Source organism: Sander vitreus, chromosome 14 (genome assembly GCF_031162955.1).
Source record: "Sander vitreus isolate 19-12246 chromosome 14, sanVit1, whole genome shotgun sequence".
Taxonomy (NCBI): Eukaryota; Metazoa; Chordata; class Actinopteri; order Perciformes; family Percidae; genus Sander; species Sander vitreus.
Genome location: NC_135868.1, coordinates 7,841,415 through 7,868,457, shown reverse-complemented (window position 1 = coordinate 7,868,457; position 27,043 = coordinate 7,841,415). Strand labels below are relative to the sequence as shown.

The 27,043-nt window shown below is 39.4% G+C and overlaps 1 protein-coding gene across 9 annotated transcripts in view; it reads right to left on the bottom strand.

The window, feature by feature from the left end:
* Positions 1-4,167: 4,167 nt before the first annotated feature.
* The window catches only part of pleca (plectin a), a 105,534-nt gene continuing 82,658 nt past the window's right edge, over positions 4,168-27,043 (bottom strand). For 6 of the 9 annotated variants that reach the window (XM_078267428.1, XM_078267435.1, XM_078267436.1 and 3 more), the window contains 21 exons: positions 26,329-26,665; positions 25,895-25,972; positions 25,473-25,634; positions 25,160-25,264; positions 24,920-25,015; positions 23,510-23,635; positions 23,147-23,299; positions 22,710-22,864; positions 22,494-22,620; positions 21,447-21,630; positions 21,212-21,232; positions 20,403-20,560; positions 20,019-20,197; positions 19,792-19,930; positions 19,286-19,642; positions 18,916-18,999; positions 18,729-18,833; positions 18,449-18,547; positions 12,880-16,227; positions 5,188-12,202; positions 4,168-5,098 (listed from right to left, as the gene is read on the bottom strand). In XM_078267428.1, the coding sequence (XP_078123554.1) occupies positions 6,014-12,202; positions 12,880-16,227; positions 18,449-18,547; positions 18,729-18,833; positions 18,916-18,999; positions 19,286-19,642; positions 19,792-19,930; positions 20,019-20,197; positions 20,403-20,560; positions 21,212-21,232; positions 21,447-21,630; positions 22,494-22,620; positions 22,710-22,864; positions 23,147-23,299; positions 23,510-23,635; positions 24,920-25,015; positions 25,160-25,264; positions 25,473-25,634; positions 25,895-25,972; positions 26,329-26,665 (12,202 nt within the window). In that variant the 3' untranslated portion in view covers positions 4,168-5,098; positions 5,188-6,013. The remainder of the gene's footprint in view (positions 5,099-5,187; positions 12,203-12,879; positions 16,228-18,448; positions 18,548-18,728; positions 18,834-18,915; positions 19,000-19,285; positions 19,643-19,791; positions 19,931-20,018; positions 20,198-20,402; positions 20,561-21,211; positions 21,233-21,446; positions 21,631-22,493; positions 22,621-22,709; positions 22,865-23,146; positions 23,300-23,509; positions 23,636-24,919; positions 25,016-25,159; positions 25,265-25,472; positions 25,635-25,894; positions 25,973-26,328; positions 26,666-27,043) is intronic. The other 3 variants (XM_078267429.1, XM_078267431.1, XM_078267434.1) reach the window with 1 other exon arrangement.

Genomic DNA, 27,043 nt, shown 5'->3' with positions numbered 1-27,043 from the left:
TAAAAAGTCATAAAAAAGTCATAGTATAGTATGTCGAAAAGAGTCAAAGTATAGTATGTTGAAAAAAGTAATTTCAAAGTCAGAGTATAGTATGTCAAAAAAAACATAAAAAGTCATAGTATAATATGTCGAAAAAAATCATATAAAGTCATAGTATAGTAAGTCGAATAAAGTAATAAATAAGTCATAGTATAATATGTTGAAAAAAGTCATAGTGTAGAATGTTAAAAAAGTCACAAAAAATCATAGAATAGTAAATCATAAAAAGTCATAAAAAAGTCATAGTACAGTATGTCGAAAAGAATCATAGTATAGTATGTCGAAAAAAGTAATATCAAACTCAGAGTATGGCATGTTAAAAAGAAATCATAAAAAGTCGTAGTATGGTATGTCGAAAGAAGTAAGAGTATAGTATGTCGAAAAAAGTCATGGTACAGTATGTTTAAAAAAAATCATAAAAAGTCATAGTATAGTATGTCGAAAAAAGTCACAAAAAATCATACTATAGTAAATCATAAAAAGTCTTAAAAAAGTCATAGCATAGTATGTCGAAAAAAGTAATAAATAAGTCATAGTATATTATGTCGAAAAAAGTCATAGTATAGTATGTCGAAAAAAGTAATAAAAAGTCATAGTATAGTATGTTGAAAAAAATCATAAAAGTCATAGTATAGTATGTCGAAAAAAAGTCATAGTATAGTACGTTGAAAAAGGTAATACAAAAGTCATAGTATAGTATATGGACAAAAGTATAGCATGCCATAAGAAGTCATAGTATGTCAAAAAAATAATAGTACGTGTACGTATATATATGGGGGTTGGAGTTCGGTTGGAAACTGGAGGGTTGCCGTACTGACCAAAGTATGGAGCATGGATTGGTAGCTGGAGAGGTGCAAGTTCACCTCCTGGGCAATGCCGAGGTGCCCTTGAGCATGGGACCGAACACCCAACTGCTCGGGTCGCTCATCTGAGGAAGAAACACCCTTACTCTAGCATCTCTCCATTAGCATGTATAGCATGTATAGGTCCTGAGCATGTGTGTGTGTATGTCAGGCCTGATGTTTTGTGTGTGCAACTGTACTAATGGAATGAAAAATGTGAGGCATGTCTTCTTCTTCTTTTCTTCTATATAGAAAAAAAGTCATAGTATGCTATGTTGAAAAAAGTCATAGTATAGTATGTCGAAAAAAGTCATGAAAAGTCATAGTATAGTATGTCCCCAACCATACCTGTCTTCTAACAGATTGAGCTATGAAATTAGTCATAGTATAGTACCTTGAACTAAATCTAAAAAAGTAATAAAAAGGTCATAATATAGTATGTTAAAAAAAATCATTAAAAATCATAGTATAGTATGATGATGTTGTATTGTGATGTTTTGTGTGTGCAACTGTACTAATGGAATGAAAAATGTGAATTTCCCCTCGCAGGATAAATAAAGGCATGTCTTCTTCTTCTTTTCTTCTATATAGAAAAAAAGTCATAGTATGCTATGTTGAAAGAAGTCATAGCATAGAATGTTGAAAAAAAAAGTCATGGAAAGTCATTGTATATTATGCCATAAAAAAAGTCATAGCTAAGTCATAGTATAGTATGCTGAAAAAATCATTAAAAGTCATAGTATAGAATGTCAACAAAAGTCATAATAATATGTTGAAAAAAGGCCTACAAAAGTCATAGTATGGTATGTTGAAAAAAGTCATAGATTAGTGAATGATTTTAGCTCCTGATGGGAATAAAACTCCCAAACTTGGACTCCCAAACCTGTCTTCTAACAGATTGAGCTATGAAATTAGTCATAGTATAGTACCTTGAAATAAATCGAAAAAAGTAATAAAGAGGTCATAGTATAGAATATTAAAAAGAAATCATAAAAAGTAATATTATAGTATGTCGAAAGAAGTAATACTATATAGTATGTTGAAAAAAGTTCTAAAAAATTCATAGTATAGTATGTTAAAAAAATCATAAAAAGACATAGTATAGTATGTTACAAAAAATAAAAAGTCATAGTATAGTCTGTAGAAAAAAGTCATGAAAAGTTATAGTATAGTATATCGAAAAAAGTAATAAAAAAGTCAGAGTATAGTATGTTTTAAAAATCATAAAAAGTCATGGTATAGAATGTTGAATAAAGTCATAAAAAAGTCATAGTATAGTATGTTGGAAACATGTAATAAAAAGTCATAGTATAGTATGTTGGAAAATTGTCATAGTGTAGTATGTTAAAAAAAAGTAATAAATAAGTCAGAGTATAGTATGTTTTAAAAATCATAAAAAGTCATGGTATAGTATGTCGAAAAAAGTCTTAAAAAGTCATAGAATAATAAGTCAAATAAAGTCATAAAAAAGTCATAGTATAGTAAGTCGAAAGAAGTCATAAAAAATCATAGTATAGTAAATCATAAAAAGTCATAATATAGAACGTCAAATAAAAGTCTGAAAGTCATAGTATAGTATGTCAAAAAAAAGTCATAAATAAGTGATAGTATAGTATGTTGAAAAAAGTAATAAAAAAAGTAACAGTATAGTCTGTTAAAAAAAATCATAAAGTCATATTATAGTATGTCGAAAGAAGTAATAATATAGTATGTTGAATTTTCTTTTTTTAAAGTGATAGTATAGTATGTTAAAAAAATCACAAAAAGTCATAGTATAGTATATCGGAAAAAGTCATAGTAAGGTTTTTTGAAAAAAAAGTCATAAAAAAGACATAGTATAGCATGTCGAAAAAATTTATAAAAAAAGTCATAGTATAACACGTCAAATAAAGTGATTAAAAAGTAATAGTATAGTATGTAGAATAAAGTCATAAAAAACGTCAGAGTATAGTATGTTGAAAAAAACATAAGTCATAGTATAGTATATTGAAAAAAAGTCATAGTGTAGTATGTCGAAAGAAGTAATAAGTCATAATATAGGATGTTAAAAAAAATCATAAAAGTCATAGTATATCGAAAAGTCAGAGTATCATATGTCGTAAAAAGTCATAAAAAACTCATAGTATAGTATGTTAAAAAAAATCATAAAAGTCATAGTATAGTATGTTAAAAAAGTCATAAAAAAGTCATAGTATAGTTACTATACTATGACTTTTTTATCACTTTTTTTCGACGTGTTATACTATTACTTTTGTAACCACTTTTTTACTACTAGTAGGTCGAAAAAAAGTGATTACAAAAGTAATAGTATCACACGTTAAAAAAAGTGATAAAAAAGTAATAGTATAGCATGTCGAAATAGTGATAAAAAAGTCATAGTATAGTATTGTATGTCATAAATAATTATAAAAAAAGTCATAGTACCGTATGTCGTCATAAAAACGAATGTCATGAAAAATCATAGTATATGATAAAGTTTTTACATTCTGAGGATTTGTATGAGCACTGTGTGACTCAACTTACTGAGTTGGCCAATGAAATCGATCCTGATGACATGTCAGGACCTAGGGGCGGGGAATGTTGTGTTGGAATTTTTCAAATACTATAACAACAACAATAATAATAATAATAATAATAATAATAATAATAATAATAATAATAATAATAAGCACAATAAGTAGTGTTTATCTGTAGCCCTTAAAATGAAACTTGTGCCGCAAACAGTTTAAACCTCTGGTAAAAATGTGGTGGTGGTAATCATGACAAATGATATTCTGCCTAATGAGTACTTTTTAAAAATACTTTGAGTAAATGATACTACAAAATACTTATGCACTTTTACTTGTAATGGAGTATTTTCACAGTGTATTATTAATACCTTTACTTAAGTAACATATCTGAATACTTTCTCTACCACCGTTTACAGACCATCAATGAATGGCTGGAGTTGAACTGTACAGCCACTAGATGGCAGTCTTCTCCTGCCTTTCAAAACCAGCCTTCCCCTGTTACCTGTAACATCATTAAACTGAAGGAAATTCATATTGGCTTTGTGTGTGATGTAATTTGTGCTAACGTGAAAGTAGCATCTTTGTGGACGGTGAAATAATGCATGGAAGCATGGAGCCTCAAAGGTAAAGCTATAGGTAGCTGTTCTAGGAACTTAAACACCCCAAATGTATCCATAGTAATCCGTGTTAATTCAAATGAATCTGCTTTTATCTGATACAAATGTAAGGACCTACTTTTCATCAGACTTAAATCCAACATGAAGTGAGACGAGATAAACCATTTCATTTCCATGTTTATTTACATAGCGTAAGGTGTTACAATAAAATTCCTTGTCACCATTTAATTATAAATACACCCTTTTCAACAAGGCTTGACAACCCTCATTAAAATACATCCTTCAAACCTTTTGAAACATAACAAAAATGCTTTCATGGATACAACTATTTCATTTTTGCACCGTTTTAAATGTTAGTAAAGCATGCGAAGCAGAAATATAGAGTACGAAAATAAAATAATATAGATCATATGTGTTGCTTTACAAAGGAGAATTAAAATCAAAACAAGTTTATGTGGTGGAAAATACAAATACTGGGTCTGGTGGAAAAGCTTAAAGATCTTTCTCAAAGAAATGTCAATTCATGGCTTTTAGCAATAGTGCTCTACATAATCATCGATGTACAGTACATACATTACATTACTTGTCTGTGTAGGGAAAGAAATATTCAAATAGTGTAAATCTTAACTATGAAACATTTAAACCATACCTTTTAGCCCTGTGTGACTACCAGATTTATGACACTTTAACAGTTACTATTTCAAAGTTAGATCGCGACATACTGTAGTAGGCTTACCTGATAACACAATAATCAATAATCCTATTATGGGTAGCATTGCTCTTACAGTCATGCATCAGTCAGTTTACAGAATAACCGCTGTACAGTCTAAGAATACTCATCCCAGTATTTTGCAGGCACTTACAAAGCATTGTTTAGGTCTTTTAAATAAATTCAAGAGTAGATGCAAGTTTCAAAATGGTCCAGTACAATTAAAAGCTTCCGATGAAACGTCGTATGAGCAAGTGTGTTTCTGTACTGTTGCATAAAATCACTGATTACAGTAAAGGTCACAGTCCAAATGAATGCCTCGGGTCTCTGGAAGACATCTGAGCAAAGAGCCGGAGATGAGATGAACCGTGAAGACAAAATCTGAAACAGAAAAATCAAACATTAGAGAGTCCGCAGACACAGACACATAAATACATTGCACTAAATTGAGACATGATTGAATAACATACCTTTTTAAAGTGTTCAGAAAGGCCGGGACTTGTATGTGTTGGTCTTGAGGTTGGATTTGTAAAGCCATGGTGTTCATAGGCTACATGATCCTTCCATTTATGGGAGCTTGCTCTTTAAGGTTCATTTGACAAGGTTAGCATGTTGCTGTAACTCCAGGTTATATGACAGACAACTGGGAATGGAGTAGATATTGGGAGAGTATTTGTGGTTGTGTAGCACAGGAGAGAAAAGTTCTTGAAGCTTGGCATTCTTAAAGCGGACACTTTTATTGTTTATTCATCTTCGGGAGAGACTCCTTATTCTGCCCTGCAGAGTGGCATTTATCTTCCTTTAGCTAACTCTTTTTTCCAATATTCAGAAATATACACACAAGTACAGACATTTTATTTTAAACACCCAATTTGGTTGTCCTTAACAATCAGGCTAATGGTAATAAACAATTTCGGTTAGAGTGTAACGCGCACAATATTGTAAATAGAATCTTATTTGTGGAACAGAAAATGCGTATGATGTTAAACTTTAAAAATCCCAAAAAATATCATGTACACTTGAAACTTTGAGATAGATATTGGAAATAATATACAGCTTTTGCGTATGCTGCTAACAGTACGGTAATCAGAAACGCTAAGATAGCATAAACATAACTAAATGTAAATGTAAATGTAACGCATATAATAAACAAAATTATTCAACTATATGTATAAAATGAAATATTAAAAGTCCTGTAACAGCCACATGCAGAGCAGAATAAAGGTAGTCCTTATTCCACTGAGAAGTAGGCATCTGGTGAGCACTGTGGCATTCATTCCTTAACTTTTGAACTCATCAGTATCGGCGGCCATAGCTTGGTGAACTGTAAGAGGGTGAGGAAGAGAAGGTAGTAGGGAAACTTGATCCTGTGGCATCAAAGCTGCCTCTTCTGGAGCCTGACCTGGAACCAGTTCTTGAGCCAGATCGTGACCCAGAAGCAGAGCCTGACCCGCTGATGCTATAAGGACTGTAAAGGCCTTTGCTTGATTGGGATGATGCTTCAAGTAGTCGCAGACCAGTCCCCTCCTCTATCATGCTCCTTTCCATAGCATCCTTGTAAGAGATCTTAAGCTTGGTTTTAGGGCACGTGAGGTATTTTGAGTATGCACTAACATCTCGTAACTTCTGCGCAGTGCGTGCGTCTAAGGTGCCCTTCTTCACAGCGTCATCTATGGAGACTCTGTTGGTAGCATCTGGTTCAATTAATCCACCAGTGAGATACTGGACCTCAAGGAATCGCTGCCCAGCCTCATAATACAGCCAGCCTTTCTTTAGAGCTTGGGCTGCTGACATTTTGGTTTTGGTTCTGGGATCCTCAAATCCATTGCACGCCTTCTGGGCTAGACTGATGCGGTCCACCATTACTTTATCCACAAGTCCTTTGTTCATTGCATCTGCAACAGCGAATTTCTCTCCAGTATTTGGGTCGATAATACCTCCTGTACAGGCCTGAGCTTCCAGCAACCTTTGACCTGTTATATTGTCCACCAGGTTTCTGTGTATGGCCTCTGTTATGGAAACCTTCTCCAGTGTTTCTGTGTCTAAGATTCCAGCCACAGGCCCAGTTTCCTCTGTTGGGTCATTCCATATGGTTGCTGGTGCTTTTATAACAGGTATTGGGCTCATGGGGTAAGAGGAAGAGGAGCCAAAGGAGGATGAACGTGATCTGACACCGCTCATGTTTCCAGACAGCATGTCTGCGAACTCTGTGATTGACAGAGTTCCTGAACGGTACTGATCCAGAGCTGACTTGTCAATCAGGCCCTTTGAGATAGCATCATCTATGTCATACTGCCGACCAGACCTTCTGTCAGTGATGATGGATTTCACAACTCCATCAGATGAGGTGATGGTAACTTCCTCCCACTCACACTCCTGCTCTGCGAGCTCGAGATAGGTCTGCTGGTCAATGAGCCCCTTTTGGTACGCCTCATACACGGACATCTCTTTGCCCGTCTCTGGGTCGACGATGACGACCCTACGTTTGCGAACAGACGACTTGGATGATGTCTTTCTCTCGCGCTTCTTCTCTTTCAGCAGCAGAAGAGCCAGGCCTGTTTCTGGGTCTGTCATACATCTCTCCATCAGCTGCAGGTAGGTGAGATTCTCCTCAGTGTTGGGATCAAAGAAGCCCTTTGTGTCGTCAGATGGGTCAGTGAGGATTTCATTCATTTCCTCATCAAAGAGGCCACGTTCATATGCTGTTTCAACTGGCAAGCGATGGCTCTCCTGTGGATCAATGATTCCACCAGTAGCAATTTGAGCCTCTAGCAGACGAATGCCATGATCTTTCAGAATGAGGCCTTTTTTCATAGCCTGGAATAGTGAGATGATCTTGCCAGAATAAGGGTCTTTGTAGCCTGTGACTGCTCGTTCAGCTGAGTGGAGTTTATCTTTAAACTCTGGGCCAACAACACCCATCTTAACAGCTTCAGTGACATTTAGTTTCAGGTTCTTAATAGGATCAATTACATATCCTGTGGCTGCTTGAGCCTCAAGGAGTTCAAAGGCAGTCCCTGGTCTGATCATGTTCTTTTTCATTGCTTGGTAAATAGAGAGGCGGTCTTTGCTAGATTCTACATACACACCAGCAATACAGCTTGTGCCCTCCAGGTATTTCTTCACATCTCTGCTGACCTCCTCCACCGTAATGATACCCTCAGTGAGTTCGTTGAATGTCTTTTGGCTGATAATCTGTGAACGAAGCAGCTCGTCCACGGTGATTTGCTTTCTGAGACCCTTGAAGAGAAGACTTCTGTCTGCCAGTGAAAGTAGCCGCAAACCATTTTCTTTATCAACTCTGCATCTTTTCAGTAGCTGGGCATAGGATTGTTTTTCATCTGTCGTTGGATCAGTGTAACCTCGCACATCCTCAGTAGATTCAGATATTCTGTCAAGTGTCTCCTTGTTGATGTATCCACGCTGCATGGCAACATCTGTAGGAAGGCGGAAGTAATATTCAGGATCAATGAATCCACCAGTGGCATTCTGGGCCTCCAAAAGCCTGAAGGCATAATCCTCAGGAACAAGGCCTTTTTTCATTGCCTGGAAGAGAGAAATCACTTTCCCGCTGTACGGATCCTTGTAACCTGTTACTGCTCTTTCAGCAGAGAGAAGTTTGTCATGAAGTTCAGGGCCCACAAGCCCCTTGCGTACAGCTTCATCAACTGTTAGAAGTTCATCTTTCACTGGGTCGATTATGAATCCTGTTGCTGCTTGGGCCTCGAGGAGACTCAAAGCAACTTCAGGCTTAATCTTTCCACTCTTCATGGCCTGGTAAATGCTGATCTTTGGAGGACTGTCTGACATGACTCCAGCAATGCAACCAGTACCAAAGAGGTACTGTTTGACTGATGGCATTTCCATTACCTCACGAATGTTCATCTTCTCTTGTTTCAAGAGGTTGTATGTGTGCAAGTCAATTATTCGAGCACTGTATAGCTCCTCAATAGTAATTCTTCTTCTGATTACATCACATGACATGCTCTGCTCTGACTTTAGAGTCTCCCTCTGTTCAATGATTTCAATGATGATGATTAGCATTCTTTCCTTTGTGATTTGCCCTGAGCGATACTGCTCCATGAGGCGCCGTCTCTCCTCCTCTGGAAGCATATTTGAGTTCATGACTTCCCAAATGGTCAAAGTTTTTCCTGCAAAACTCTTATGAGGGATCTCAATTTGAGTGTTAGCTAGATCTGTTTGGGCTTGCTCCTCTGTGTACTCATAAGATTTATCAACAGGAGCAGGAGCTTCGACCTTTGACAGAGGCAGGTAGCACAGACCAGAGTTGGGATCTCTTACACATTTCTCCACCAACTGCTTGTAAGTAACACTTTCATTGGTGTTGGGGTTGGTGAAGCCTTTAACGTCGCCTGAGGGTTCATTGAAGGACTTGGACATTTGTTTACTGCAAAAGCCACGCTGAATGGCCACATCAATGGGAACACGATGGCTGCTGACTGGATCAATGAGCCCTCCTGAAGCAAACTGAGCCTCCAAGAGAGGAATAGCATGCTCCCTCAGGACAAGCTCTTTCTTCATGGCTTGGAATAGAGAAATCTTATTGCCTGTATATGGATCTTTGTATCCAGTCACTGCTTTTTCAGCTGAGAGAAGTTTCTCATGAAGCTCTGGGCCAACAACTCCATTCTTCACAGCATCATCCACAGAGTATTTCAGACTTTTGACCGGATCGGTTATGAAACCAGTTCCAGCTTGGGCCTCAAGTAGTACAAGCCCAGTGTTTTGCTGCAAAACATTCTTCTTTATTGCTTGATAAATGCTTAACTTCTCATTTGAATCTTCCATAGTGATACCATCAATGCGGTCTGTGCCCTGCAAGTACCTCCGTACCTTATCAGTTTCACTAACTTCTTTAGGTGTCTTTTTACCCTGTTGGATTTGGTCAAATGTAGCCTTATCGATGATGTTGGAATCAAGCAAAGAGTTGGCAGTGACTGGTGCTCTAAGGCCCTCAAAACAGACTTCTTTCTTTGTTTTGTCTTCTTTTTCTTCAACCATGGTTATCACAATCGTTATCAACTTTTCAATGGTCACCTGCCCCATTCTGAACTGGCGAATCAGCTCTATTCTTTGCACCTCAGTGATGTATTCAGAGTGTATGATCTCCCAAATTGTGACTTTCCTTCCTTTGAAAGGGCCATAGTCCAGCTCCATGGTTGAATAGTTCAAAGCCTCTTTTGTCTTAGCCTCTGTAATCTGTTTGTCTTCTTTTGGCTTTGCAGCCTTCTTTGAAAGAGGAAACAATGGGAGTCCAGTTTCTTTGTCCGTGACACATTTATCCATGAGCTGAGCATAGGTTGAATCCTCTTGTGAGTTAGGATCATAAAACACCTTTGTGTCATCAGTGTTTTTGTTCAAGGTCTTGCTGATTTCCTCATCAAAATATCCTCGTTTGCAGGCAACCTCATGTGGGACGCGATAGCTGTTAATAGGGTCGATAATTCCACCTGTTGAGAGTTGTGCCTCAAGCAGACGGATGCCATGGTCTTTCTTTATAAGGCCCTTGTTCATGGCTTCAAACAGAGACACCTTCTTTCCTGTATATGGATCTTTGTAACCGTTGACAGCTCTCTCTGCTGACAAAAGTCGTTCATGAAGTTCTGGGCCCACAAGACCTGATTTAACAGCTTCATCAACAGGGACCCTCTCATTTTTGACAGGATCAATTAAAAACCCAGTTGCCGCTTGAGCTTCAAGAAGGTTTATCACAGTTTCTGGTGACAGTAGGTCTTTCTTCATAGCTTGATAGAAAGGCATTTTCTCCTTGGTTGGTTCATTTAACAGTCCAGCAATGCTCGGTGTTCCTTGTAGTGCCTTCTTCACAGGCTCCATCTCAGAGATCTCTTTCACTGTTATCTTGCCATTACTCAACTTGTTGAACATGTCTTTGTTTATAATCTTAGACTCTAACAGTTCACTGGCAGAGACTGGAGCCCTCAAACCATTAAACACATTTTCCTTCTCCTTCTCCTTGTCTTCCACAACTGTGATGACAATTCTAATAATCTTCTCTACTGTGATCTTGCCTGTCTTGTACTGGCGAATCAATTCTCTTCTTTGCTCTTCAGTGAAATATTCAGAATTTATGACTTCCCAAATGGTGACAGTTCTGCCTTTGAACCTTCCAAAAGGCACAACAATGTTTGATGTACTGAACACTTCTTTAGTCTCTAGATCTGTGTATGTTCTCTCACTCTGAGCAGCTTTCTCAGTTACTGGTAATATCAGCAGTCCTGTCTCTGCATCCTTGGTGCATTTCTCCAGCAACTGTTTGTAAGTGAGTTGCTCTTGAGAGCTGGGGTCAATAAATAATTTGCAATCATCACTGGGATCAGCGAGTGTCTTGTTCATGTCTGCATCAAACTGACCCTGCTTGTAGGCAGTCTGAAGTGGCACTCTATGGCTATTGATAGGGTCAATGATGCCACCAGTTGCAAGCTGTACATCTAGGAATTTGGTGGCCTGCTCCTTTTCAATAAGTCCCTTCTTCATGGCCTCAAAGAGAGAGATTTTGGCCCCAGTATAGGGATCTTTGAAGCCAGTGGCTGCTCGCTCGGCAGAAAGCATCCTTTCATGGAGCTCAGGGCCGATTAACTCATCTTTAACAGCCTCATCTACTGAGAGAAGTTTATTTTTCACTGGATCTACGATGTAGCCAGAAGCTGCTTGAGCCTCAAGGAGCATTGTGGCAGTGTTAGGGGTGATCTTGTTCTCTGTCATAGCCTGATATACACTCATTTTCTCTTTAGATGGAGTCAAGACACCTCCGACACTGCTCTGTCCCTTAAGACACAATTTAACTTTATCAGTCTTTCCGAGGTCTTGCACAGAGACTTTGCCTTTTTTCAATTTGTCGAATTCCTTTTTCGTCAGGACACCAATGTCATGAAGCCTTTCAGCAGGAACTTTCTCTCTAATTCCATCAAACGCAAACGGTGATTCTGCATTTTTCTTCGTTCCGTCCGCTTCAACAGAGCCATTGAAGACTTTCTTTGTTGTTCCCACCATTGTCATTGCAACTAACTGCTCCTCAGGAACCGTACCAGTCTGAACTTCAATTGCCTTTGTCTTGTAGGCAACCTCAAGACTCTGGAGTTTCTCTCTAAGCTTTTTGTTTTCCTCTCCCAGGAGTTTTTCTTGTTCAAGCCTTTTCTTTTCAAGCACCTCCATTTCTTTCTGCTTGTTTTTTATCTCTGCTTCAGCCCCCTTTTGTTTCTCAATAGCTTCATCCATAATGGCCTGAAGTTTCTTCTTCTCCTCTTCCATTAGCTTCCGCTGACGTTCCTGTTCATCTTTGAGAGCTTTGGCTTTTTTCACTTCATCCTCAAACTGTTTCTCAAGCTTCTTTTTCTCATCTTCAACGGCCTTTTCTCTTTTCAACAACAGTTCCTTCTCTGTGAGGAAGGACTGCTGAAGAATGGCCTTCTCTTGCTCAATCTGTTCTTGTTGGGCATTTGCCATCTATTTGGAAAAAAGAAGAAACAAATCAGTAAAATGTCAATCAAATATCACCCAATCATTGCATGTAACTTAAAGCAATATTTGTATATATATATATATATATATATGAATATAAGTTATAGTTCAACAATTTTGGAAATAGGCTTTCTTGCAGAGAGTTCGATAAGAAGATTAATTCTAGTTCTGAAGTCTGTACGCTTTATGAAGCTAAAGACAGCAGCCAGTTAGCTTAGCATCAAATAGGGGGTAATAGCTAGCGTGGCTTTGTCCTAAGGTGACGAAATCCGCCTACGAACAGCTCTAAAGCTCACTAATTAACATGTTATATCTCGTTTGTTTAATCCCTACAAAAAAGTGAACTGAATAAAGCCAGACTAACCGTTTCTACCTGTTTCCAGTCTTAATGCTAAGCTAACGTCTTCTCAAAGTTATGAGAAATTAATATTTTTATCTAACTCTCGGCAAGAAAGTGAATAAGAGTACTTCTCAAAAGGTCTTTCAATGTTTTACTCGTGATTATTTGAACTCTGTAGTATTGTTATTTGAATGACATATGAAGAAAGACATATAAATTGCTAGATGTTACTTTAAGTCTCTGCAATTTACATGTTTTTGTAGTTAGTGTTTTTTACAGAACTATGTTAATTGACCAACAGTGTTAATTCATGTCAAAATACCTCTTTAGATTTTTTATGAAGCTCCTCTGCCTCTTTTTTCAGTTTCTCTCTCTCTTTCTCGAGGTCAGCGATGGCTTCCTTCAAGTCACCAGCCTCTCTGGTGCTCTGCAGCCTCTGTGTCTCCAACTTCTGCATAACAGTTTCTGTAGTTTGTTTTTCTGTCTCTTGAAGACGCAATTTTGCTTCATCTGCTTGCTTCTTGAATTTCTTAGCCTCCTTTTCAGCTTTTGACTGAGCGTCACTGAGCTCTTTCACCCTCAATTTTAGTTGCTCTGCTTCTGCTGAAACATCAAGCTGCCTCTTTCGCTCTTCCTCTAATGATTTTTGGAAGCCCTCTGTCTCCTTATCAAGGCGCTGCTGGATCTGCTCTTTGTCCTCTAGTAGTTTTTTAGCCTTTTCCTGTGCCTGGTTCTTCTGTTTCTGGAGCTCCTGTGCCTCAGCTTTCAGTTTTGTAGCCTCTTGGATGGCCTGCATTTTCTCCTTTAGCATTTTCTCTGCAAGTGCCCTCTGTTCAGCCAAGTCAGACTCGGCGATCTGTCTCTGTCTGGCTGCTTCCTCGGCTTCCACACTAAGTCTGGCAGCCTCCTCCGCCAGGCTCTTCATTTTCACTGCTTCCTCCGCAAGTAATTTCTGTGTATTGTCTTTGTCTTTCTGCATGAGGCGCTGGTTTTCTCCCTCAATCTTAAGCTTAAGTTTCAGGAGCTCATCCATCTGGATCTTTACTTTGGACAGTTCATCCTCCACCTGTGCCTTTTGCTTGACGGCATCATTTACTTCACCTTTAACTCGCTGAAGCTCCTCATCCAACACAGCTTTCTGCTTATCAGTCTCATCCAGCCGCAGTTTAACCATTGTAAGTTCCTTCTCAACCTGAGACTTTTGCTTAAGTGCTTGTTCTGCTTCTTTTTTGTGCTTTGCCATCTCTGCATCAGCCTGCTTTTTCTGCTCTAGAGCTGCCGCCTCAGCTGCCGCTCGCTTAGCGGCCTCCTCCTCCGCCTCTTTCCTCAGTTTCTCTGCGTCTTTTTGAGCTTTGGCCTGTTTTGCAGCTTCATCCTCGGCCGATTTTTTCAGCTTTTCAGCCTCTGCAGCTTTTTGTCTGAGCAGGGCAGCCTCTTTCTCTGCTTTTCCTTTGGCTTCCTCAGCTGCTTGTGCAAGCTTCTTAGCATTTTCAAACTCATCTTTCAGCTTTTCCTGAGCAAGGCTGTCTTTTTTATTCTTGCTGAGAACATCTTGGGCTTTCTGCTCTGCGGAACTGCATTTCTGTGCTGCTTCTTTGGCCAGGACGACCTGCTTCTCTGCCTCTTTCTCAGCCTTGTCTTTCTGTTCATTTGCTTCAGCAGCTTTCTTTTTGAGACGTTCAACTTCCTCCTGAGCGGCTTTGCATTGTCGAGCTGCCTCTTCTTCTGCTGCAGTAATCGTCTTCACCTTCTCCTCAGATTCTTTCCTTTTCTTCTCTTCCTCTGCAGCAAGCTTTTTCATTTTCTCAGCCTCTGCCTCAGCTTTGAGTTTGCTTTTCTGTGTCTCCTCTGCAATTCCCTTCAACTTCTTTAACTCCACCTCCAAATCCGACTTGCCTTTTGATGCTTTCTCAAAGTTGATCTTAATTATGTGAATTTCTTCTTCAACCACCTTCTTTTGCCTCAAAGTTTCTTCCACAATTGTTTTTTGTCTCTCTAACTCAGAATCAGACGAGCTCTTCAGATGCGTGATTTTCTCTTGTATGTCTTGTTTATGCTGAGCAGCTTGATCCTCCAGCAGCTTTCTCTGATAAGCTTCGTCCTCAGCTTTTCTTTTCAATCTTTCATTTTCTGCTTCTTTAGCTTTCAGAGCGATCTCAGCTTCGGTCTTCAGACGAGTTGCCTCGTTTATGGCAGCCAGTTTTTCTTTTAGTATTTTCTCAGCCTCAGCTCTCTGCCGAGCTGCCTCTTCCTCTGCAGTCTGCCTCTGCTTCTTCGCCTCTTCAGCAACCGATCTCAGCCTAGTTGCTTCATCAGCAAGTTGTTTCATTTTCAGTGCTTCAGATTCAAGGAGCTGCTTGCTCTTTTCTGTGTTCGAGAGCGTCTTCTTCTCAGCTTGAATCTTCATCTGCAGAAGAGCATCCATTTCACTTCTGACTTTGGCCAGCTCCTCTTCCAGTTGTTTCCTCTGGTTTTCGGCAGCATTCACCTCGTTTTTTAGACGCTGGAGCTCATTATCCAACAGGCCCCTCTGTTGTTCAGCATGGTCAAAGTCAGCCTTTAGTCGTATGCATTCCTGTTCTGCAGACAGCTTTTGCTGGGCTACTTGTTCTGCAAATTTCCTCTGTTTCTCCAACTCTTTCTCTGCATTCTCTTTCTGTTTAAGAGCAGCATCTTCAGCTTTAGCCCTTTTCTTGGCATCACGCTCTGCCTCGACTTTCTGCCTCTCTGCTTCCTCTTGAGTCTGGCTCTTCTTTTGAGCTTCCTCTTCAGCTTGTAGCCTCAAGCGCAGAGCCTCGTTGGCTTTCTGTCTCCATGTTTCAAGCTCTTTCTCTGCTTGTTCCCTGGCTTTGTTAGCTTCCTCTTGTTGCTTCCTGAGTTTTTCGGCTTCCTCTTGCAACTGAAGGACAGTGCCCTGCTCTTTCTTAAGGGATTCCTCCAGTTTTGTTGTCTTCTCATTGAATGACATGGAATGGGTTTGCAGCTGTGTGGCAGCACTCTTTTGTGCCACCTCCTCTACTACCTTGATCTGCCTCAGTTTCTCTTCCTCAGCCTGTTTCATGCGCCTCTCTGCCTCCTCAGCTTGCATTTTGAATTTCTGCAGTTCATCCATTGCTTTCTGCTTCTGCTTGGCAGCCTCTTTTTCTGCCTCACATTTACGTTTCAGCTCATCTTCTGCATTTTTCTTTTTCTGAGTCTCTTCAGTCACCTGCTTGCGAAGCCTTTCTGCATCCTCCTGAGCAGCTTTCCTGAGCTTCTCAGCCTCAGCAGCCTTCTCTCTGAGCTGCTGTAACTCAACCTCAGCTGTGCTTTTCTGTTTTATTGTTGTCTCTAACTGGATTCTAATTATGCGGATCTCCTCCTCAATTTTGGTACGACTGACTAGCGCCTCTTCCAGCTGCTGACTCTTGGACTTGATCTCCTGCTCAGACAGAGTCTTCAGATGATGCAGCTCATGCTGTATGTTTTGCTTCTGTTTCTCAGCATCCACCGCAACATCTTGCCTCATGCTGGCTTCTTCTTTCATCTTCAACTTCAGTTCCTGGGCTTCTTGTTCTGCTTTGGCCACATATTTAGCATGAGCCTCAGCCAACTGTTTCTGTTTATCTAACTCAGATTGTATCTCTTCCACCCTTTTCCTCTCCTCTTCTTTTAGTTTTTCAGAAGCTTTCTGTATTAGTAGAAGCAAAGAGGGAGTACAAGGAATTGAGAAAATGTTAGAGGTGTTACGACTACAAAATAAAACTTCGATATGAAAGTAGTTATAAAACATGTAGGTACATGAAAATGTAAATACATGAGATTATGTTACAGTTATTATCCACAACAAATACACTTCTTTAGAGGAAAAATACTGAATTGGGAAATGCTTGTCATGTTAATTTAATGTGTGGCAGACAGAATGACACTTTACTTCACAACAGGACAGCACGACACTACACCTTGCTTTCATGCAGTTGAGGTATTTTACTTGATCAATGTTTAATATAAGCTGTAATAAAGCCTTGTCACATATTACATAATCAGTACTGTATATTATGGTCTTGTTACAAAAAATTGAAAATTATGTGTATGTAGTAGTAATGATGACAAACTCAGTATTGTCGAGGTGTGTGTTGCTGTTGCTTCTATCAATATATATATATATATATATATATATATATATATATTTGGGTTTCTAAAGGAACATTCTTGTATAATTCACTCACCATTTGATATTTAGGGTTAGAGTTGTGTCACTCCTCAATCTTTACATTCTCAAAATAAAGCAGCTTTTTGTAAAATGTGTAAAGTAGAAGAAGAAATAGGCAGGGAATAAATAATTAGCAGCATGCAAAAAGTATGAAGCGCAGTGGGAAAGATACCAAGATTTCAACCAGAATAACCCTCACTGTGTAGAACAGCATAGTGATGCAGCAAACATAGCATGATATGATGTAAGTAAACTTGGATTAAAATGTAGACTTAAGACATGAATCCAAGATCAATTTACACTTAACTCTGATGACAGATAGGCAAACATCAAGAGATGAGTTCTACTCTTTAGTAACATGGGCGATGCTTTGTGCAATTGTACAGGTGATTGACACCTAAAAGGAAGGTCCAACACTTTAGAAACCTGTCATATTGAGCGCTAATTAAGCTCAAGTTTAGGACAGTTATTTCTGGTAGATTTTCATCAGCCTTCTATATTTATTTTCTGTAATATTAGACCATTACAATTGTTTAATCTTCATTTTTAAAGCAGAAATAATGAAAAAAATTACAAAACTTTTTTCTGAAATGAGAGGATTTGCTGCTTTTATTTGTTATATATAATTGTAAACTGAATATCTTTGGGATTTTGACTTTTGGTCAAACAAAACAAGACATTTAAAGATGTTACTTTAGCCTCTGCAAAGTTGGGATTAATAAATGTTTGAATCATCATTAGTTGCAGCCCTAAGCAGTATTGTCCATAATCCCAATAGGTCCTTAAAAACTGTAAGTGCTTTTAAGTCACATTATTTTATTATGTAGTATAAGACAATAGAAATACATAAAAAAAAAGCTTACAAATTATTTTAAAAGTTGACATTTACCCTAGCAAAGCATGAACATGCTTACAGGGAGCGATGCAAATTGATCAGAGACACGAGAGTTCTTAACAAACTAATAACGAGCTCAATTATGAAAGGTCTCCCAAAAAGATTCCTGAACCTTCCTTTCACTACAGACAAGGGTCTGATGTAGAGAGGAATGACATGAACTGAGAGGGTCTTTTTTTTTTTTTTTTTTAAATACCTGGTGCTTTGGAGTTAATTCATCTCTTAAGCGTGTGATTAATACTCATCATGACAAAGCACTGGCGAGCAGGTTGAAAGGATCAAACACAATAGAAAGTTAGAAAAGAAGAAAAGGAAGGGGAAAATAAAAAGGTAAGGTAGATTGAAAAATAATATATCTGAGAAGGCAGATAGCCAAACTGAAGCCTTTAAATCACAAGTGTGTGTGATTTCAAGAGGAAATAAAGAAGCAAATATTAAATCGAGCAGTTAAGCAGTTGGGAAATGTGACTGAGGTCAGGGCAGATCGGAGTCATATGTACAGACTATGTGACATGATTTGAGTAAATACACAGTGTAGGGCAAATGACAGACAATACTGTAGTGGGGATGTGATGTGGATGAAACAGTTTGCTTCACCACTGAACGCTGTCCTATCATCACAGACTGAACAGAGTAATTATACGTACTGAGTGCCAACATTTTGGTAGTAGATGACAAATGATTTCCCCATACATAAATCAGTTAACAGGTAAAGTTGGCATTGTTTGTGTTAGTGGTACTTTGCCAAGTGGGTTTTTGACAGAAATCTGCTGCTGCATGTCTTCAGGGCTTGTGTGTAATTACCTTGTCATCCTCCAGGCGGCGCTGCATTTCTATAATGAACTTAATGTACTGGCTGGTGAGAGTCATCAGCTCACTGTAGCGGGTTCTCAGAGTAACATACTGAAAGAAATGCAGTGTATTTACTTGACTTTAAAAACACACATGTATGTATATAATAGCTAAAGGTATTTTAATCACAGTAATGATAAAACAGGTAACAGACAGTCGTACTCAACCAAACTGGATGTATGCGCATGTTTGCTCTTCTCAGGATGGTGTGTGATAAACTTGTACAACTTACCTCTTGAATGATATCATCAGATGCACACTCCATTTTGGGTTTCTTTAAAGGAGATGCTATGGGGTCCTGGAGGGCTTTGTAAGTCAAAATCTGAAACTCGTAATCCTAAAAAAGAAGAAAATAATCTTAAATCAAGCCAGAAAAAAAAACTTCCTTCAGTTGTAAAGCTGGAAAAATCAGTACATACCTTGACTGAATCGATGTAAACCTTTGCATTTTTCTGGCAATTTTCAATCTTGTCCTTGTTTTTCTCAATCTCCTCCAGGAGTTTCTGTAAAAAATAAATGAAAACATTAACACACAGAAAATATTTCACTATTCAAAATGTATTTTCTAACATTTTTTATAGTGTATTACATTTTTTTTAACAAAAAGGAAAAGCCACAGCTACTAGTCTTATTAAAATTACTTCCACAGCCAGTACATAATTCTAAAGTAAAGAAAGTTTTTTAACGAGAATACAGTGCACTAAATGTGTACTATCAGTGTGACCACCAGAGGGCATAATAACTTTACTTCCCTTTACCCCACACAGCTTATCTTTTCTATTACAATACCTTCTCCTCTGCCAGTTGCTCCTTGAGCGCCTTGCTGTCACCGATGGGCACAGCTTGAATTTTCTCTTGCCTCTGCCTCGCTTCTCCGAGCCAGTGGATGAGCCACTCGTAGCTTCCGTTGTAGGACTTCATGTGGCGCCCGAGGAGGCCGAGCTCCCGCTCCCTCAGGTCGATCTGAGCAAACACAGCCTGCCAGCGCTCCAGGAGGCTGCTGACCAGCTGACGGTAATGCTCCAGCTCAGCGTCACGCTCGCTGTGGATCCTCGTCATCTTGTCGTTGATGGTTGTTGCCCTCTTCAACTCGTCCTGCAGGCGGTCCAATACCGCCTGGTCGGCCTCTGCTTCAGCACGCATCGACTGTCAGACGAAAAAACAAAGTCATCCCCTTAATATAAAAATAATGCAGTCCAGTTTAGGGACAAGCACGACACAGGTTAAGAGTTTAAACATAGCTAAATATAAAACAAAATATGTACATTGATTGTAGATATGAAAACAAGCAATACCTTCAGCTGACTACGCTGGTCCTCCACCTCCTTCTCTTCAGATGGTACTTTGCTAACATCACGCAGACGAGTCTCATAACTCTTCACTGTGTCTTCTGCGTCTTTAGTGTTTCGGATCACGACATCAATGGTCTTCAGCCTGAAATCAAGAGGTTTACACTTAATAAAAAGCTCAGCACCAGCTGGAAATTCATCAGAAAGCGCACAGAGAGTCACAAAAGCCTCACTTGTCCAGGTAGACGGAAGAGAGGCCGTAGACATGCTCCATCTTCCTCAGCGTGACGTCCAGTTCGGAGCGAAGCATCGGGGCGGAGCTGGACTGCTGAGGAGACGCCAGAACCTCCTCCGTCTTCTCACTGATGGAGTTCAAGTCTTTCTTTAAGCCCTCCAACTCAGACTGGACTTTCTGTCAAATACAAAATGGTTTAGTGAACTAATATAGCCAATAATATGCAAATATTATTATTATTTTGGCAGTGAAATCCAGTAAAGTTAGTGGGATATAACAGGATACGTACTAAGTTTTAAACACAGCGCAGTACATCTGAATGAAGCACTGCTATGCCAACAACTTTGTGTTTTTGTTTTAAATCTCAGTTTTTCGTCGTTACCATTTGCTCTGCGGTCTTCAGGGCGCAGGCTTTGAGTGGCTCCTTGTCTACAGGCTGGCGGAGGCGCGTAACTGTCCGATTCTCACAACCCTCCAGCTTCAGACGAAGGTCCTTGATCTTCGTCAGGTAAACCTTACACACCGACTCGTCTTGCTCTCCTGGTTCGATGAAAAAGAAAAATGTATATATATATTATTAGTTTACAGAGAAAACAAACTGGACAAATAAGCCAGCTGCTAGACCGAGGAAGATTTTAAAAGCATTAATCAGATCTGTATAAAAACACAGCATTCTCTTAGAGGTACAGTATAAGTTATTTTATTTTATTAATTGTATTATTTAGTTATTTTATTTTAGTCATTTGTATTTTGGTGCAGTGTTTTTGACTGTAGCCCTTGAAATCCCAAACTTCTCTTTAAGTACTTACATACGGGGGCTTCAGCACAATTACTTTGATTTGTGAATGTATTTATGTCACACTGTACACAATAAATGTACTTCTTCATGCTTGATTGGTTCCATGTTGATTATCCGTCAGTTGTTAATTCATCAGTTAATTGATTTAATCATTGAGTGATAAAGATTGGAAATCGGGTGCTGTTAAACCCATGCACAGAGACTGAAGAATGCAACGATTAGTGAAGTTAGGAGGGATATTAAAATCAGTGAGGATGACGAAGAGGATTGAGTTAATAAATTAAATGAAACATGACAACAGCCCTTCGTACACAGACACACACATACGCAGTCCTGTTCAATCAATCAAAAGCTCCTACTGCACATCTGGCACTGTAACTGAAGCACCTTACCTGCTCTGGGTGGCACATAACCTGTAATGCGAATCCAACAGTCAACTTACACACAAATGACCATGAATGAACTTCAACACAAATGTCTGAGAAATGATTCAATGAAAAAAAAATGGTTTTGTCCAACTTGAACTTGAAAATGAAATAAATGTGTCTTACAATCAATATCAGACCCTTTCTGAGCATATTTGGGTGATAAGGAGAACCCAAACAGAAATAACCAAACAGTACACACCTTGCTCTGCAGAGCTGACCATCGTGTTGTAGTGCTGGTTGGCTCTGTTGTAGTTGGACTCGACCTGCATACGGTCCTCTGCCCCGAACATCTGGGAGTCCTGGCTGTCTCTCAAGAAATCTTGGTAGTGCAGCTCCAGGTTCCTCAGTGCTAGACGGTATTCCTCCACCCTCATGGTCTTAAACTACAAGGGTGCAGATAGAGGGGGGCAGGGAAAATGGATATTAAACTCTGTGCTTTTATTTAGAAAAAAATATTTACAGTATATTAACAAGTAGAGTGTAAAATATGTGTTAAGAAAAGTAGTTTCTATTTCTATTTTTGTAGCGAATAATCAGCCAAAATTAAAAAAATATTTTGTCCTTTTTAGTTGATTTATTCAACAGTAATAAGAGAGAGAATACCAGATAAACCAAATAAAGCCACTACCATTGTTTGAAGTCACTTTTCATTTACTATGCACACATACATTTAATTAGTGTAACAAATACATTTCACAATGGACCTTTTTCACCGCAGACATGTTGACTTGTCATAGTAGGAAAAGCACAGCTGAAATTGATAACCTTAACGATGGCTCAATTCCATCAAGTGTCCCAGTGAGCTATTTCAATGAGTCAGCATGCACAATACCAGGGCCTCTCCTAAGTGGAATGCAGCCATCATTAATGGGTTTGAATACACCTGTGGTTTTCCTACTATGACATGTCAACATGTCTGCCGTGAAAAAGGTCTATAGAGGTGAAACAATTGAACTAGCCTTCATCTGAATTTAAGTTAAGTTACTTGAGAGTAACTAAAGGTGAACTAATCTGTTTCCAGATAGTGGTTTAATGTTGCAATTATTAATGCAGCAACTAAAAATAAACAGGAATACAAGTAAAAATAATATTATGATTAGCAGACAATGTCAAACTACCCTTATGCAATTCTCCACGTTTAATCAAAATGTAGAATTTGAATCTCAATATTTTAAAGTAAAAATAGTTAAAAGGCACTGTAAGTGCATTAGTCTTTTTTTTAATACAGAATGTCCTGTGTTGTTACCATGGTGATATTCCAGGTCTGGATGATGTGGATGTCTCTCATCAGGTACTGCCAGGACAGCATGCTCTTCATGTCCACATACATCGTCTGCCACATCGTCTGCAGCCTCTGGAGGTTACCGTCCAGTCTGAGGAAGGTTAGTTGGGTCAAAGTGAGCATTTAACGACACACCGTGTGCATTTAGATTTTAAGTAATCACCCTCGAGCGACTCTCACCCGGCAACACTGTTCACAGCGTCCTTATTGGTGGGTGGAACCAGGAAGCAGATTGACGGTACAGACGCCTCATTGCCTTTATCATTCAGCACCTTCCACTTGTCAGGCTGCGAGTTGTTCAACAGAGCGCACTCTTCTCCTCTGTGGACTGTGATCTGGACAGAGATAAACATAGGCGTCGGACTGAATCTACTACGGAATTTTCTTGTAATTTACTGCCATTTTCTAAGAAATTATTACACTGTATTAAAAGTGAACTGAAAGCTGAACACAGCTTTAGAACTCATTGATATCCCAAATACAACTTTATTTAACAATATTTAAAAACGTAATGATTTCTGTGATTTGTATGCATGTAGCAATTCTTGGTATGTCCAAAAATATTTAACAGAATGAATGCGTTTATAATAATATCTCCATGCAGTTAAGACACGTACCTCCATTTGTTTGAAGTCGCAGACGGCCTGGATGGGCTGTTTGTTCTTTATGGCGCTAGCGGGGTTACGTGGTTTGAGCTGGACAATTGTCTTGGCCCTTCGCTTCAGGCCTTCTAGGTGAGTTTTGAACTCAGTCAGTTGCTCTTTCTCATCCTGTGAAGAACACAAAACTTTGTTTTATGGTGTTTATTAAGCTTCACTAAGAAAGTATCTCCTCACCACAGTGCCAAAGCGCCTCGTGGAGCTTTAAATCAACAGGTATTGTATAATTTCTCAGCACGCAGAACAATTTGTACTCAACAGGATAATAACAGTGTCTTGGTGTGTTTGGTAAGTAAACAAAATAATAGTGAATAAACCCACAGCTGCGTCCTGCAGTAGATCTTCCAGCCGCGTGACTGTGATGGAGCGGTCGCAGGTGTACTTCCTCTTCATTGTGTCTTGCATCTTTTTGATCTTGTCCTCCGCCTCCTTCACATCAGAGAAAAACTAGACGAGGACGAGATAGAAGAAATCAGGTTGCAGCGTTGAGAACTTGCCTACATATAAAGGCAGCAACAGTAGGACAAACAATAAGGGCAACACATTTACTGATGGACAGGTGAGCAAAGAACACAAACTGTGCTTTGATTAAAGCTATAGTGCGTAGTTTCTGTTGCCCCCATGAAGATTTCTAAGTAATGACAACAACACTGTCAGTGCATCCACATGACGCAAGCCTTCGGTGATCTCCCCCCCACCCCTCCTCCAGTCAGTTGCTAGTGTTGCTTCAAAGTTGCTCAAAGAGGACACAGAGGATTAAAAAACATGATGGACTCTTCAGAATAGGTAATGATCTTTTTCTAATTTTTATGTTCTCTTCGCCTCTAAAGCTGAATGCTGCTGTTACAGAGAGAGTTTTGTGGAGCTGAAAGGCTTAATAAGCTTTGTATCAACTCATTTGAAAATGGCTTGAATGTAACGGGGGTATATTAAGATGAAATAGTTATAAAATAAATACTATAGCTTTAAGTTAACTCTTCATGAATAAACTGTTTAACCATTTTAAGGCTGCTTTCACACCTACCTTGTTTGGTCCATTTAAAATGAATACTAGAGCATTTGGTCAGATAGTCCGGTTTGTTTTGGGCTGGTGTGAAAGCGCAACCAAACTCTGGTCCGCTTGAAAACGGGGGTCTCTGTTCGGTTCAAAGTGAACTAGAGTTTGGTTCACTTCAGGTGAGAACACGATCTGACCCAAATACAGGAAGTAAACCAACAACAGAACATTTACTAGCTTGCAATTTCAACCTTGCACACAATTTACGGACTTATATATGATTTAAGGGATGATAACTTTCAGATCCATAAGCTGTTCTGAGATCACATCGCAGGTGGTCTGTGTGACATCATCTCTCTCTCTCTCTCTCTCTCCTTCACTCACTGTCTGTCAGCTGCTCATTGTTCACCTTTTTCTAAAATATTACAAACACTAAAGTAGAATCAGAAAACCTAAGACGTTATAAATTTGGTGTTGCTCCATTATTTCTCAGACCAGAAGTGTCTGTGAGTTTCGGATATTCGGTCCAATAAACAACCGACCATCTCGATCGCGTAACGTGTGTTTACAGTGTTTGGTGTGTTTGACAAAGTGCAGTGTGAAAGCAAACCGAACCAAATAAAAAATGCAACAATGCTGCAACTTCACCGCCGAATCGCACAGGGGTCCACTGAACTATAGGTGTGAAAGCACGCAAAGTAATGAAGTCTAGCGATGCAAGTTAGTAAACATACCTGGTAGTAGGCAGTGTTTTCTTTCAGGTGGGTTTCGACGCAGCAGCACAGCTGGAGGATCCAACTCCACTGAGTCTGCAGGGCTGCCGTGAAGGCCTGAGCAAGGAGGGTAGCGGAGAAGAAAAGGTGCTTTGATGAAGAGGACAAACACACACTCTGATATAAAAATGGATACAGTAAAATGTTTACTTCATATGGTGTTTATAGGCTTTAGTAATCAAGTGAGCACAAAAATCGTACCTCTACAGTCTTCCTTGCTGGGTGTCCGTCCCTCAGCAGTTTGTCTCCTGTGGTCTGGACAGTGTTCATCTTCTTCTCCCTGAGCTCCAGATCTCTCATCAAACCCTGCTCACAAACAACACCAATCAGAATCACATCACTATCATCACTAGCAAACCCTATTAAAACATCACACTCTACCAAGTGGTGTTTGGTGTTTTTAGCCGCCAACGTCGCCTTCCAGGCAGCGCGGCAATGGTTATGTTTAGGGTTTAGGTGAGGGTTAGCTGCCTGGAAGACGACGTTGGGAGGCTTAAAACACCATCAAGCCTACCGAGTAGTTGTCTTTCTTGACTGTCATGTTGGTGTTTCGTTCGCTCCAGTCGTAGTTGACCTCCTCCTCCTCTTTCTCATTCAGCCACATCAGCTCTTTGGTGGCTGCGATGACGAAGGCGTGCAGCTGGTCCAGGTAGCGCAGGCGGGCCTTAGAGGCGTTCTGCAAAAAAGCAGATGACAAAAAAATGCTATGATGCATTTTGAGGGACTGAAAGACTCGTTCAGAACAAATTGGAGGGGAATAGAGGGCTAAAACATGACGTCATGGTACATTTTCACGCTCTTTTGTTTTGACTTCACTGAACCTTTATGAGATTGCTAGAAGATTAGCTTCGCAACAGCTCAGTCTCTACTTGGTGCTTCAGTTGAAAAATACATGTCTTTATCCAGGATTGTTCTTTTATTTTAGTGTCTACTTACTAGGAGAGTGCCGTACTGCAGTTCCAGTTTTCCCAGATACTCGCGATAAGCAGCTTTACTGGCAGGTGAGATCTGACTCTGGAGAAGGAAGATGCAATAAGAAACATTAGAAACAGGTCAGACAAGCAAAAACACTGTTTTGCCTGTTTCAAAGAGATCCCTTTATTCTAATATTGACAAATTCTTTATTTTATTTGAGATATTTAACTAAGTTGATTTGATAAGATCTAAATCTCTGTTTTGGGAGTCCTCTTCAAAATGGCAGCGCAATTACCGAATTATACAATTATGATATCACACAAACCAACACAGAGCATGTGAAACATACTGTAGGATACCACGCTACAGCCAGTTACCCAATGTTCCTTCCCAGACAAAGGAACATTGGTCTCTACCTGAAATACCACCTAATGTTTTGTGTCAGCTGTTTGTACCTCATCGGCCTTTGCCCTCTCGATCTTGGAGCGGAACTCCTCCACAGACAGGTGCAGGCCACGGTGGCTGCCCAGCTGGGATTCGACAGTGGGCAGGTCGGTGCCCCACTCTCCGTCATCAACCCGCTGCTGGTTCTCCTCCACCCAGCCCAGCAGATCTTGGATGTAACGCATGGTGACTTCATCCAGCTCAGGCCGCACCCTCATGGGGGCCTGCTGCAGGACCTGGGCGGAGTGGATCTGAGTCATGGGGATCTGTGTGATGGTCACTCCAGACTTGAGGCGAAGGTTGTACTCGCTGCGGAGGTTCACCAGCCTCTCATGGAGACGATACACTCTAGAGCCAGAATAAGAATGGCAGTTAGTGCTGACACGATAAGTCGATTCATTGATTAGTCAATTGACGGAAAATAACAACAATATTTTATAATCAGGTAATTGTTTAAGTCATCAAGAAAATTTGCCAAATATTCAGTGACTCCAGCTTCTCAACTTTTAGGATGTTTTATGTAATTATGAATGATTATCTTTGGGTTTTAGACTGTTGGCTGGACAAAACAAGAAATTTGATCACTTCAACTTTGGCTCTACATTTTTAAATTTCACTACTGTGACATTTTATTGAATTAACAATAATTCATTAAAAAAAGAGATTAGCAGATTAATTGATAATGAAAATGATATTAGTTAGTCATCTTAAATGTTACAGTTTGAT